Genomic DNA, 15102 nt, shown 5'->3' with positions numbered 1-15102 from the left:
TGAAGTTGCGATCCAGGTGCCAGAGATCTAGTAAAGTTGCGAAATTGGAAATAAAAGAACCAAAGTCCAGGTGAATCAGGTATGAGATGCAACAAGTCTTTGAGGTCCATTAGCCCCTTAGTGGAGTGTATGTCTCTGACTCTGACCTGAGGCTTGGCTTGTAGCCCAAAAGAGGGTAGGGCCTTGAGTTTGGGGGGTAGTGATGGGTGACCAGATAGGCTTGTGAGAGGACCAGGGATCGTGGCCAATTTAGCCTTGGAGGCGAACCCAATCCAAAGTATCCACTATGGAAGACAGAAAAGGCGAGAACTGTTGGGTGGACAATTGGTTTAAGGTGTCTTTCGGGTACCAGAAGACACCCGGAATCAAGCCTGGGGCCAGAGCATGTTCTAACTCGACCCATAGTTTTGTGTTGAAGTTGTGTGTGTGAGGTCAATTACGCAATTGGCGACCGCCGCTCTATAATATGCCAAAAAGTTGGGCAACCCCGTGCCTCCCTGGGTCTTTGATCGGATCATTAGGTTGTAGTTCAGTCTAGCCCTGGACCTACCCCAAACTAAACGAGAAGCTATTCTTCTGAGTCGGGTGAAATAAGAGAGGGGAACCCGGCAAGGGATTGTCTGAAATAAATATAGGAGCCTGGGCAGGACGTCCATCTTTAAGGTGTTGATCCTGCCGAACCAGGAGACATTTAAGTTCGACCAGGATCGAAGGTTATTTTCGATGGTATGGATTAAGGGTAAATAGTTGAGTTTGAACAGGTGGGAAATATCCGGAGATATGTGTATTCCCAGGTGTTTAAGCGCGAGTGGGGACCATTTAAACAGGAAGGAATTCTTGAGAGTGGCGACTTCTCTGGAAGGGAGAGTGATATTTAGAATTTCAGATTTTTGGATATTAACTTTGAAGTTGGATAGTGAGCCAAGAATCTCAAATTCTTTTAACACAGAGAGGAGGCCAATTCTAGGAGAGGTTAGGTATAACAGTAGATCGTCGGCGAACAGTGAGAGTTTATGTTCTACGTCACCAAAACGGAGGCCTTTGATCGGTTCGTTAGCTCGTAGGGCATTAGCTAAAGATACCATGACTAGTATGTAAAGGAACGAGGACAGTGGGCAACCCTGGCGCGTTCCATTTGAAATAGGAAAGGGATCCGATAGTGTACCATTGACGCGTACTCGAGCAGTGGGGCAGGTGTACAGAGCCATAATTCTGTGCACCATTTTGGATCCCAGGCCAATATGGGTTAAGGTTCTCTCCAGGAAATGCCAACTGACCCAGTCGAAGGCTTTTTCTGTGTCGACCGATAGCAGGCATAAAGGGCTCTTTGACTGTTTAGCTTTAGATATCAAACTAATAGACTTGATGGTGTTGTCGCGGGCCTCTCGTCCTGGGACGAATCCCACCTGTTCTCTATGAATACAGTTTAGAATGTAGGGGAGCAGTCTCAGGGCTAATAGTTTAGCGAATATTTTTAAGTCTATATTGAGGAGGGAGATAGGCCGGTAGTTTGAGCAAAGGGAATGATCTTTGTCCGGCTTGGGAATGACTGTGATATGTGCCTGTAGGGACTGAGATGGAAAGGGGCATGTATCTGATATCGAGTTGAATGTCTCTAGGAGCAAGGGGGCCAGGTCATCACTGAGCGTTTTGTAAAAACAGGAGGTTAGGCCATCTGGACCAGGGCTCTTCCCGTTTTTAAGGTCTTTAATGATGGACAGAAGTTCTGGAGCAGAGAAGTCGTCCTCCATACCAGAAGACGCGTCACCTGGAAGACATGAGGGTCCGAATTGGGAGAGGTAATTTTGTATGTCGGGTGGCGATGGTCTACAGGCGTTTGGTCGAGATTATATAAATTGGCGTAATACGTCTGGAATTCGTGCGCGATTTCGAGGACCGGGCCTTTCGAGCTCACGTTTAGCGAGGGAATATGCGTGAGAGGTATACGCGGGTGTAGGGCTTTCGCCAACCATTTGCCGAATTTATCGCCAAACTCGTAATAACCACATAGGGATTTTTGGTCAAGTATTTTTAAGATCTGTTGTCGGATGGAGGAGAGCTCCGCTTTGAGGGAGTCTGAAGAAGAGGTCTTGTTATTAGCCTCTTTAGCGTCCAGTTCCGTAAGGAGTGTAGAGAGCTTATGCGCCCTTTCCTTTTTGAGCCTAGCCCCATGCGACAAAAAGATACCCCTAAGGACACATTTAAGGGCTTCCCATTTTAAAGGCGGAGCAGTGTTATCTGACCTATGATCAGTGATAAAGTCTGCAATGGCTTTTTTCGCGTCTGCAACACAGACTGGGTCGTTCAAGAGATTATCATTTAATCTCCAGGTGAACATACGGGAGAGTGTGTGGGTTGGAGACAGTAGGCCAAATACCGGGGCATGATCAGACTAAATCATGGAGTCGATTAAGCATCGGGGGTCAAGGTCCAGGAGGCTCTGCGACACGAAGAGATGGTCTAATCTGCTGTAGCTGTTGTGGGCAGAAGAATAGAAGCTGTAATCTCTGACACCCGGAAGCAAGACCCTCCAGAGGTCAACCAATTTGAGAGATGTGAGAGCTGCTTTAAACATGCGCAGTGACGAGGGAGAGATCGAGGACTTACCCACAGAGGAGTCCAGCTCGGGGTCCATGACCATGTTGAAATCTCCGCCTAGGATGATGCAGGAACCCTCGGCGAAGCCTGCCAGTCTTCTTAAGATTTTGGTCCCAAAGGATGTCTGGCCCTGGTTGGGAAAATAAACATTTGCCACAGTGAATATGGAATCCTTAAGCGAGAGCTTAAGGAAGATATATCGGCCATTTGAATCAATATCTGAAACTAAGACCTTAGGTCGGAAAGCTTTGTGGAAAGCTATGGAGACTCCACCTGCTTTTTTATCTCGGTGGGGACTGTGGTACCAGGTGGGGTAGTATCTGTTCACACAGCTTGGTATAGATGAGAGCTTAAAGTGCGTCTCCTGTATCATAGCTATCATAATTCTTTTTTTATGAAATCGGTATAGGATTTGGCTGCATTGGCCCCTAGCATTGTAGGTGCTAAACGATAAAAGACCTGTCATGGCAGGTAAAAGTGGAGTGAGGCTGGATTATAAAGCTGGACTACACGTAAGGAAAAGAACACGAGGGGGGACGGGGACGTAAATGTAAAGAGAATAGCAAAAATGTGGTGAGAACTGGGAACGAACGCCCATCAAGTGTTGGACAGTTCAGTCCTTGGAAGGGTGTGAACTTCTGGAGGGCCTCTGCTGTTTCGGACGCGCCATCTGCCAGGAATCCCTGTGCGGCGTGGGGGTCATCTCCTGTTGTCTAGGCCAGTCAGGAAGGCTCCCAGGCGGAAGGTCGAAGGTGTCCAACATCCTCTGGAGGTCGGTGATGGTTTTGAAGGAGGCGGATTTCCCGTGTTTTTTAGCAAATAACTGGAAGGGGTAACCCCAGCGATAGACGATGTCATTGTCCTTGAGAAGGAGCAGCAGGGGTTTAAGAGTTTTACGTAGCATAAGTGTGCGCCTGGCCAGGTCTGGCAGGATAAGTAAGCCAGGGTAATCTGGGAGGCTTGGCGACAGGTTCCTCGCGGCTTTAAGGATCGCCTCTTTTTCTTTGAAAAATGGACCCTGCAAACAATGTCGCGTGGTCGGGATAGATCCGTGGGTTTCGGGCCCAGGGTTCTGTGGACCCTGTCCTCGACAGGTGAGTCTGTGGTTTTATTAAGTAGCTTGCCAAAGAAACTGTGGGCCCAGTGCTCCAGGTCGTGTGGAAGGACAGATTCGGGTACACCTCTTATGCGGAGGTTGTTCCTTCTGTGCCTGTTTTCAATGTCATCAAAATGATTCAGGATATCTTGAATTTGCTCGGTGTGATCTTGCAGGACCTGCTGGTGAGAATCAAGTGACTGGAGAGTCTGTTCTTGGAGGGCCTCAATTTCGTCTACTCTATGTCCCACTTGTTTGAGATCCGACTGTAATGCCGCCATGTCTTGCTTATGGGAGGCTTCTAGCCTTGAGAAGAGAGCATTCAGCTCCTGTTTAGTGGGGAGAGCCTTAAGGTGGACCTTCCAGTCCCAGTCCTCGTCAGGTGAGGTCGACGCCGCCAGTTTGGCTGTGTTAGCAGGGAGGCCCGAAGAACCATGTGACTGGGGTGAGGAGCTTGGCGTGGAGCGTCTGCTGCCCGCCAGTACAGGAGAGGAGGGGGCCACTGAAGACGGGCTACTAACAGCCCCAGCATATGTTGGTGCCCCTGACGGGATGAGCGGTGATTCATTGGGATTCGGGCAGGCGGCTGTGATGGTTGGTGCCGCGGTCTCCTCAACTCCGGTAGCGTCCGCCCTCTTGGGGAGCGTGGAACTCATGGCGCTTCTCGCCGGCTGATAGCTGGAGGCAAGGAAGCGCTCTATGGCCCCCAAATCTCTCTCCGCTGGTGGCGGTGTGGACAAGGTCCTCTTCCTCCTGTTCTCTATGAGGGGTAGGTAGGCTGTACGAGTCCCGAATCGGGGATATGCGCCGGAGACAGTCAGGAGCTCAGAGTGTGTGCTGTTCACTCGGCCATTGGCAAGCTCTGCCCCTTCTTGAATTCCTATTTAAAATTGTTTTTAAATACGCTGATAGGAGTACAGTAGTAATTCACTAAAGTCTTGCACGACTTAGGCCGATACGGACTTTTGGCTGCATGGAACCAATACATTTTGATGCTGTACAGAAACATAAAGTCATGTATCAATGTGCATACAAAAAGAACCACTCAATGGACCCCTAGGCATAGAAAAAGCAGGGATTTCTACCAGTAACTTACAAGTTAGAATAAATCTTTCCCTCAAAGCTATATATTAATCTGCTCAGCTTTTCTATAACATGCCTGCCTGTTTTTATGTGGATGGCCTCTCCTCAGGATACGCCATCAATATCTGATCAGTGTGGTCAGTCCCCCTGCATCCCCATGATCAGATGTTTTTCAGTATTGCAGGAACTATACAACTCAGTCTATTATGTAGTGGACGGAGCTAGTTACAGCAATGGTGCGTGCTCCCATTCACTTCAGTGGAGCAGCAGTGCACTAACCAGCTCCGTCCACTATATAGTGGACAGCTGTATGGTTTTGGTGTCTGTTTCGGGATCTACTCAGGAACAGCTTATCGCAGGGGGTGAGGGGTGTTTGATATTGATGGCCTATTCTAAGGCGAGACCATCAATATCAAAATCCTGGAAAACCCTTTTAAAAGGAGTTCTCCAGGAAGTATACAAGATGATCTCTTGCAACCCCTCCTAGAATGTGAATAGAATGGGTTGCGTCCATTTGCCGAGTTTGCTTGGCAAGTAATTGATGGTGCTACACACTGCACTTAGTTGCTTTCCTGTGATCCTGCTATACAGTAGACAGTAATGGAGCCATACTGTGTGAGATACTCTGTCATGGCTGAGCAGCCGGACAGGAACGGTGTGGAGCACAGTGTTTAGGGAAGCCCTGTCTTCCCCTTGCCCCCCAGGCAGCTATTCACATTCTAGGACAACTTGCTGGAAGCCATAAATTCTGGAGAAACCCTTTGACTATTGAATTGTTTGTGCATACTATACTGTGTTATTCAGAAAAAATGTCAGTAACGATCTCTATTTGTTATAGATGATAAATCATACGAAATTAAGATCATGGAAGAGACCTACAAGAAGGAAATCGCCCGATTGAATAAAAGATTACATTGGTTTGCAGAAAACCAAGATATAATGGATAAAGATGCTGGACGACTTAAAGATGCATACGAACAAATAGAAAGTTTGAAGATACAGGTATTTACTTTTTAGTAGAAATCTAATTTACTAAGAGGTCTGTCCAGCGAAGTGCTCAGTGAGGCAGAGCAGACATCCCCAACAAGAAGCAGCTGTCGCTGGAGCCAGCTGGAGTCATACTATATTACATGGACAGCGATAGTAGTATACTATAAATCTAAGCTGTTCAGATTGCATACTCCTTTTTTTTTTTTCTTCAAGGTTGAAAAGCTACAACATGATTCTGGAAGTCAATCTGTCCCACAACAGAACCGAGTAAAGGACAGAGCTGCAGATGCAAAGCGTATTCAAGATCTAGAGCGGCAGGTGGGATTTTATTATTGGGGGAAGCCAATTTTTTATGTATTCATTTTATGTGTCTGTAAATTGATCTGTCTTGGTTATGGTTTTTATCACTGTTTGCTGTGTTTATGATTCTTTGAAATTGCAGTCACTAGCATTTCTGGAAACCATCTTACTACCACTTTTCTTGTAATCTGAGTTCTTTATACCTAGATCAGATTAGAAAAAAGTTTGAGTTAAGGCAAAATTAAATTGAAGTCCGTACTTAAACAATTCTTACCTGCTATTTATTTTCTTCAGTGTTTTATATTCTTCATTGTATTTTAGCTGTACATCATTAAAGGGAACCTGTCGCCATGAAAATACGGTGCAGTCTGCAGGCAGCATGTTATAGAGCAGGAGGAGCTGAGCAGAATGATGTATAGTTTTATGGGAAAAGATTCAGTATAACTTGTAATCTATTTTAAATACAAATTCCTGCTGATTCTGGGCTTTGAAGTCCTATCAGAGATTGACAGCTATTTGTGTATACACAGTCATGGAGGGAAGGCTGTCAGTCACTGATAAGACCACTTCAAAGCTCAGAATAAGCAGGAATTTAAATGAATAAAATTTAAGTTTTACTGAATCTTTCCTTCAAAACTATATACAGTGCCTTGAAAATACAGGGCAATCCTGGAGGAAACCCTGGTAGAGGCTGCAAAAGACTTGAGACTGGAGCGGAGGTTCACCTTTTATCAGGACAACCACCCTAAACATACAGCCAGAGTCACAATGGAATGGTTTAGAATAGATCCAAGCATATTCATGTGTTAGAATGGCCCAGTCAGTCTAGACCTAAAACCCATTGAGAATCTGTGGAAAGACATGAAAATTGCTGTTCAGATTCTCTGCGTCCAATCAGGGGGCTGAATACAAATGCACACCACACTTTCCAGATTTTTATTTATTACAAATTTTGAAAATAATGTATCATTTTCTTTTCACTTCACACATACTTGCTACTTTGTGTTGGTCTATCACATAAAATCCCAATAAAATACATTTAGGCCTCATGCACACGACCGTTCCGTTTTTTGCGGTCCGCAAAGCGTGGATCCGCAAAAAACGGAAGCCGCCCGTGTGCCTTCCGCAATTTACGGAACGGGCAGCCCATTGTAGAAATGCCTATTCTTGTCCGCAAAACGGACAAGAATAAGACATGCTATTTTATTTATTTTTTTGCGGGGCACAGAACGGACCAACGGATGCGGACAGCACACGGAGTGCTGTCCGCATCTTTTGCGGCCCCATTGAAGTGAATGGGTCCGCACCCGAGCTGCAAAAACTGTGGCTCGGGTGCGGACCACAACAACGGTCGTGTGCATGAGGCCTAAGTTTGTGGATGTAACGTGAAAAAATGTGGAAAAGTGGTATGAATACTTGTTCAAGGCCCTGTATCAGTCTGCTCAGCTCTTCCTGCTCTATAATATTCTGCCTTCAACTCATAAACTATATTCAGCGTGACAGCTTCCCTTCAAAGGTATGGTTTCATCCTAGCCATTCATGCATGAGATCTGAATACTAGTCCTATTTTTAGAAACAGATTTGCGATGCTGTTTCCCTTGCTCCACTTTATTCTATGGGGGCTATTGAAACTGTGTAGCAGATCCCCCTCCACTGTTTCAGTAAACCGCTCACCTCTGTCCGTCATATATGACAGGTATTTCAATCTGAGACACGATGGCAGAGATGGGACTACCCCTTTACCTGACAGCAGCGTAGCAGCCTGGTAGTGTAAGCTGTAAGGGAGAGCTCCTATCTCATCAGTGGCTGCTGCTCCAGTCCTTCCTGAAGCTTTGTGTGATGAGAGGCTGCTTTGCCTTATGACAAGCAGCCTTTAAAATTGGATGCGAGATAAAGAAGACTGTCGGATAATTGCTAGAAATAAACTAAGCTATATGAGCTTTAAGCCCCTTTTTAGACTGGAGATTTTATCAGGAACAAGCATTCATAGGAAAAGTCGTTCCCGATAATTGGGATGAAAGATGCAGTACATCTCCCTATGCAATCAGGTATGTGCTGCTGCTGATAATCATTAGAACTGACTGTGGTAGCAATTGGCCCTCCTCCATTCACTTTCAATCAGTCTGTGCAATAGGTCGCCATGTTTTTCCTGAAATGGCGCTTGTCCTGCCCCAACATCAGGGGTAAATAGGGTCCTTAAGACATAATGAAATGCAATCTGCTTATGTGTGAAAACATTCCCTAACAGTAAGGTCTTTGTATGTCTAAATGAAACCATAGTCCTTCAATCGCTGTCCTCCTAATGTCATATTCAGGTTACTCGAGCAGGGAAAGTCAGACCCCATTGTAGCTTTTCTTTTTCTTTTGTTTGCTACATATCGGTGCTATTTTAACATTTTGTTTCTCTAATTCTGTGTTTGCGAACAGGTTAAAGAAATGGAAGCAATTATTAGGAGAAGACACCCCAACTCCATACCTGCACTCATGTTTGCAGCTGCATCAGTGTCTGAAACGGACAAGCCATCAAAAAATAATACAGTAAGCTTCTTGGAAAGAAGAATACAAAAACTAGAAAATGACCTTGAAAGCAAAGATGAGGAAGCCAAGAAAAGCCTGCGCAGCATGGAGCAGAACTTTCAAAAGGTCAAGGTGAGCTCATTTTGTCACAGGTTCCTATCGGTTTTGAATACAGAAACCCAATCCTGTTTGCACTGTTGCAGTATAGGTAAGTGGTAGCATTTCTAATGCCAATTGCTTAAAAAAAAAAACTATAGTTTAAAGGTATTTTTCAGGGAAATGGTGCTATCAAAGGTGTAGCAAAATTAGGAACCACCTGCCTGTAATTGCCTGAGCAGACAGTAGCTATTTTCTTGTATAGACTCTATCGGTGTCATTTATTGGGACAGATATACGCCAGAAAACTGGTGTATATCTAATAGTAAATGACCCCCTATGAATTACTGCAGTGTCCCACAGCAATAACACCCCTTTATCAATGTGTGGTCATTACTAAGCACTCTTATGGCTCTTGTCATTTGTAAAATCTGCAGAGGTGGTTGGGAAAATTTGGTGGAAGGTGCAAGTTTGTGTATTTGACAAATATTTTATTCCTAGAAATCTCCTTAATGGTGTGTTCACGTGGAGCATATACGCTGTGGGTTTTCTGTCTGCAGTGTGTGGACAGAAAATCGGTCGCATATCAGATTAGCAGCAAAGTGGCTGTTATCAAGCCTCACCCACACGCTGTGGACAAAAAAACCAACCTGTCATGCCAGTCATTTTATTTTGCAATGCATAGAGCAAAAGCCACACTGAAAACTGTAACAAATCCACTCGTAACTCGGCGGATTTAGCTGTGGATTGGTCACAGTTTATTTTACGCTTAGTTTATGTCCCATATTAATATTCACTTGCACATCTACTGTATTGCTGGTGGCAGGGCCGTCTTTAATATTGATTGGACCCTGGGCAAGAATTCACTTGGGGCCCCCCCCCCCCCGCACTTTGCTGTACAGCAGAACTTACCTGTCACGTCCAGGGCCTCCAGGTGACGTCTCATCTTCTCTGTAGATCTCTCTCATCATCTTCTCCACTCGGTCTGGACAACTTCTCTCAGCCTCCTCGTCTCTGCAGAGTGTGACACACAGACATCTTAGCTTCCTCACATTCTATCATTATCCCCCAACTGGAGTCCCCACAGTGTTATCCTGCTGCTTGCTGTAACCCACCCCCCCAGGGGTGCAGAGGTAGCAGTCGCCTGAAGGGGCCCAAAGACACTTGTGCCGCATAAGAAGACACACAAAGCACTGAGGGAAGGGGGGCCCAAGCTGAACTCTTGCACCGGAGCCCACGAGCCTTTAGTTACGCCCCTGCCCCCCCCAATACCCCCAAATACTATCCTGAAGAAACATTACTGCCCCCCATAGTAATAGTGCTCCTCATAGTCCCACCAATAGTAATTCCCTTCTAGAATGCCCTCATTAGTAACACTGCCCCAACCGTGATAATGCTCCTCAACAATGCCCCCATTATTAGAAGAGCCCTCCCATATTAATAATACCCTCACAGAGTCCCCAGTAGAAATAAGGCCCCCTATTGTTCCCCCAGTGGTAATAAAGCTCCCTACAGACCCCTCAGTAGTAATAAGGCCCCCATAGTGCGCTTAGTAGAAAAAAAGGCGGATCTATAAGACCCTCCTATAGAGCCCCCAGTAGTTATAAGACCGCCTATAATGTCCCCTGGATCTGTAGTGCCCCCTGCAGTTATAATCCTCCCTCCACCATACAGTCCCATGTAAATAACATCACCTCCTCCCCAGCCGCCTCCAACGCACAATCCTATGTAAACATCACCCCCTAAGGCTACTTTCACACTTGCGTTCGTGCGGATCTGTCCTGTACTTGTACAGGACGGATCCGCACCGATAATACAAACGAATGCATCCGTTCAGGACCGATTCGTTTGTATTAGATTTGAATTTCTAAGTCCCAATACGGATCCGTCCTGACTTACATTGAAAGTCAATGGGGGACGGATCCGTTTACAATTGCACCATATTGTGTCAGTGAAAACGGATCCGTCCCCATTTACTTACATTGTAAGTCAGGACGGATCCGTTTGGCTGCGCAAGGCCATGCGGACACAAAAACGCTGCTTGCAGCATTTTGGGGTCTGCCTCCAAAACGGAACGGGGGGCTGTACGGAGCTGAACGAATGCATTCTGAATGGATCCACATCCATTCAGAATGCATTGGGGTTAAACTGATGCATTTGGGGCTGCTTGTGAGAGCCTTGAAACGGATCTCACAAGCGGATCCCCAAACCCAAGTGTGAACGTAGCCTAAACAATAAGTCCCATGTACATAAACATCATTCCCCGCCACATCCACTTTCAACATACAGTCCCATATAAATAACATCACTCCCTCCCCCAGCCACCTCAAGCACACAGTTCCATGTCAATAACATCCCTCCCTTTCAGCCCTAACATACATCCTAGTTAATAACTAGAACCCCCAGCATTGCTCTGCCTCTCCCTTTACTTACCTCTCCTCATGTACAGACATCAGCATTAGGCTCCTTCTCCTTTTCACTCCGGTCCAATCCTGCACTGGTCACATGATGGTGACATCATCCAGGTCATCCTATCACAGCCTGTTTTGCTGATCACATGACCTGTGATGTCACCACAGGTCCTTCACCTCTTCCCAGACAGTGTATATTAGATTCAATTGTATTGCCGTTCTGTGTACGGCAATACAGTTGTATCTAGCAGGCAGGCAGGACATTCGGGGCCTGGGACAAAACATCCGGGGCCCAGGCCCCGAATGTTTTAACCTAGTGGATGGGAGTCGGGAAACGGAGCTCCCTTGGGCCCCCAGGAGCAACTGGGCCCGGGGCAGCTGCCCCTTTTGCCCTGCGGCAAAGACGGCCCTGGCTGGTGGTGGGGACACAGACACATGGGCCATAGACACAATAAACTGGAGATGACCTTATTGACTTCTATGGGAGAGTTTTCTAAGCATTCTGTGGGAACTGTGCAGAGGTAATTGTGCAGGGAGGGGGAGTAAATTAGCTTATTGTGAACGGTGGATCCTGTGTTATCTATGCAAAACTTTTTTTCTGTCATTGTCTTAATCCTGTCTGTAATGATAATGAGTTGACTGCTAAAAAGTAATCTTCACAGATCAGAAAGTGTCGTCCCATATATTAGGCTTAGTGGCCAGTGTGACCATTTCAGGATTTTAGGATGACTAACCGTTTTCATTTCTATTTAGATACAATATGAGAGTAGAATAAATGAGCTTGAGGAATTACTGGCTCAGGGACCACTAAATAAACCCCAGAAGAGTAGAGACTACACCGTAAAAGTTAAAGCCCTTGAGCAAGAACTTTCTATATTTAAGGATGCTCATCACACCACAGTAATAAATTTGCAAAAAGAAATTGAAGTCCTCAAAGCGAAGAACTTGGTCTTGGAACATAAACTGATGCTCAAAGAAGGATCTATTGAGTCAAATAGTAACGTGGAGGAGACTCCTGATCAAGCAAGGTTGACAAGACTTAACCAGGAACTTGTCTCTAAAAGTAAGGAGATTCAGGAGCTTTCAAAAACAGTGGAGCGGCTTCAAAAGGAAAGGATGATGATGCTTTCTTTGAAAACCCATTCAAGCACAGTTCGTAACCGAAACGAGAATGGCAGGACTGCTGGTGTTTTACCCCCTCCCAGCACAACAGAGAAGGAAAATTTTCCAGCAATATTGGAAGATAAATTATATCAGCCATATACATTTACAGACGTTCATATTTCTGATCTGCAACAGCAAAATAAGAGACTTGAAGCTGAAGTACTCAAATTATCTCAAGACCTGACCCAACAAATTACACATTACAAAACGTCTCTGGTTAATGCAGAATATAATTCAAAAAGGTAATTAATCCAGGTCTGATATTTTCATGATTTACTCCTGGCACAAAAACACCCCCACCCACCCAAGAAAACAAGTGGGGAAGCTCTAATTGTGCTTTTTTTTTTTTATGCTTCTGAACAAATGAACACCTTTTCATAGATTTAAGCTATAATTTTAGTAAGCTATAATTTTATAAAGTGGGACTACTGTATTTTCATAGATAAAAAAGGCAATTCTATTAAAGATGACACTAGGAGTAAAAACAGGGCAGCAGTAGTACCATGTACAGGATTACTTGTCACTTTCTAAAATGAACTGGCACCTAGTCCACGTGAACTTGTTCCCAGCCGTCAATGTGATATCTCAGCTATGGATACCCTCAAGAACAACAAATAGGCACACTAGTTTTAGTAAACTGTCAAAGGGCATCTGTCAGCAGATCTATACCTATAAAACTAGCTGACCTGTTGCATGTGTGCATAACAGCTGAAGGCATGCGTTGGTCCCATATATGCCTGCATTGCTGAAAAAAAGTTTTAAAATATGCAAATGAGCCTCTAGTTGCAATGGGGGTGTTGCCATTGCACCTAGAGGCTCAGCTCTCTGCAACTGCTGCCCCCTCTGCACTTTGACTTCTTGAGTAGTTAGGACCAGTTGTGATCACATTTACACTGCCTGGCCCTGTCAATCAAAGTGGAGAGGGCACGGCAGCTGCAGAGAAAGCGGAGCCTCTAGGTGTAATGACAATGCCCCCATTTCTCCTAGAGGCTAAGTTGCACATATTAAAACTTCTAGTTTACGCCTGGAAACTGCTTGCTCATTCCCATTGATTTGTATTGAGGCACACTACAAGTCTATGACAGCTGTGAACTGCAACTTTGTTTGTGTTAGGGCTCATGCACAGTTGCCTGTTTTGCGGTTCGCAAATTATGGATCTGTAAAACACGAATACCGGCCGTGTGCGTTCCACATTTTGCGGAATGGAATGTCCGGCCCATAATAGAACTGTCCTATCCATGTCTATAATACGGACAATAATGGGACATGTTCAATATTTTCGCGGAATGGGCATGCGGACATAAACGGAATGTCCACGGAGTAAATTCATTTTTTTTATGTGTACCCATTGAAGTGAACAGATTTGCATACGAGCAGTAAAAAATATGGCACAGAAACTCATAAAAAATAAGTTTTGTGTGCATGAGCCCTTTAGGGTCCATTCACACGTCCGTTTTTCTGGGTCCGCATCCGTTCTGCAATTTTGCTTACCCATTCATTTTAATGGGGCCTCAAAAGATGTGGACAACACACCGTGTGCTGTCCGCATACGTTGTTCCATTCTGCGGCCCCGCAAAAAAGATAGAGCATGTCCTATTCTCGACCGCAATCATGGAGAAGAATAGGCATTTCTATCATACCGCCGGCCATTTGCAGTCCGCAAAATGCAGAACGCACATGGCCGGTATCCGTGTTTTGCGGATCTGCAATTTGATGACCGCGTAACACTTAGGAACGTGTGAATGGACCGTTAGGCTGTGATGCTCCACTCCACCCCTCCCATTAGAAGGTTCTGGATGATTTACAAACTGTATAAAAGTAGAGCAGTCAGAGCCCACAGGTGTCTGCAGATAGTGACCAGTGTTTAGTAGAAGAGACACCGTTGTCCTGCAGATGACTGAGCCGCAAACCAGCTCAGGCCTGGAACCTTCTTCTGCCAGTAAGGAGACTGGAAAAGCCAGTAGTTTTCTTAGCCATGGGGGCACACATGAACATGGGGCCAAAACATATGCCTTCAGCTGCCAAGCGCACATGTAACAGATCAGCCTGTTTCATAGGCACAAATCTGCCGAAAGATACCCTTCAACCTTCCTGTTTGGACATTAAAAACATCCAGTACATTTTCATGTTGATTTGCAGGATAAAAGAAGAGGCGGCTGAACAGGTGGCAGCTCTTAAACAGTCGCACCAGAGAGAGATGGAAAGACTTATTTGTCAGCAGGCATTAGAGCATTCTTCATCTAGGGTGGCTGAGCTAAGCAGTAAAATTTCAACTCAAGAGGTAAGTGCTCAATGCAGCGTTTACATGTATTCATGCAAACCAAGTTTACTGACATAATGACATATATTTGAGTGTTGGGTTTTGTTTCCATTTAGGACTATAGCTTACAACACTCAAGTTAACATTAGAAAGCAGTCACAAAAATATCATATTTTCATTGTAGATATTTATCTCTTGTTAAAGGGGCTGTCACAGACTACAGATATTGATTACCCATCCTCAAGATAGATCATCAATATCTGATAGATGGGCGTCCAGTGCCTGACATCCCCACTGATTAGATGTTTGAAGAGGTCACGGCGCTCATGCAAACGCTGCATTCTCTTAAGTGTTTAACAGCACACCATCTCCTTTGTTACAGTGGTGCAGTGTAATTACTGCTTCCTCTCCTATCCAGTTCAATGGGATAAGCAGCTGTAATTACCCTTCACCACCGCTACAAAGGAGACAGCGTGCAGGTAAACAATGAAGAAGGTGTAGTGCTTGCACGAGCGCAGAAGACTCTGACGCAGGGTCACAAAGTACTTTTTATTAGATCCCCAAGTGTACCACAACATGCAATCATT

The 15102-nt window shown here is 45.2% G+C and overlaps 1 protein-coding gene across 2 annotated transcripts in view; it reads left to right on the top strand.

The window, feature by feature from the left end:
• The window catches only part of CEP162 (centrosomal protein 162), a 126323-nt gene that overhangs the window by 101123 nt on the left and 10098 nt on the right, over positions 1 to 15102 (top strand). For both annotated transcript variants that reach the window (XM_040428719.1, XM_040428721.1), the window contains 5 exons: positions 5616 to 5779; positions 5981 to 6085; positions 8495 to 8716; positions 11845 to 12497; positions 14395 to 14536. In XM_040428719.1, coding sequence (XP_040284653.1) covers positions 5616 to 5779; positions 5981 to 6085; positions 8495 to 8716; positions 11845 to 12497; positions 14395 to 14536 — 1286 coding nt within the window. The remainder of the gene's footprint in view (positions 1 to 5615; positions 5780 to 5980; positions 6086 to 8494; positions 8717 to 11844; positions 12498 to 14394; positions 14537 to 15102) is intronic.

The sequence above is a fragment of the Bufo bufo genome, chromosome 4, assembly GCF_905171765.1.
Source record: "Bufo bufo chromosome 4, aBufBuf1.1, whole genome shotgun sequence".
Classification (NCBI taxonomy): Eukaryota; Metazoa; Chordata; class Amphibia; order Anura; family Bufonidae; genus Bufo; species Bufo bufo.
The sequence above is the reverse complement of the archived record's forward strand: the minus strand, read 5'-3'. Positions and strand labels throughout refer to the sequence as shown.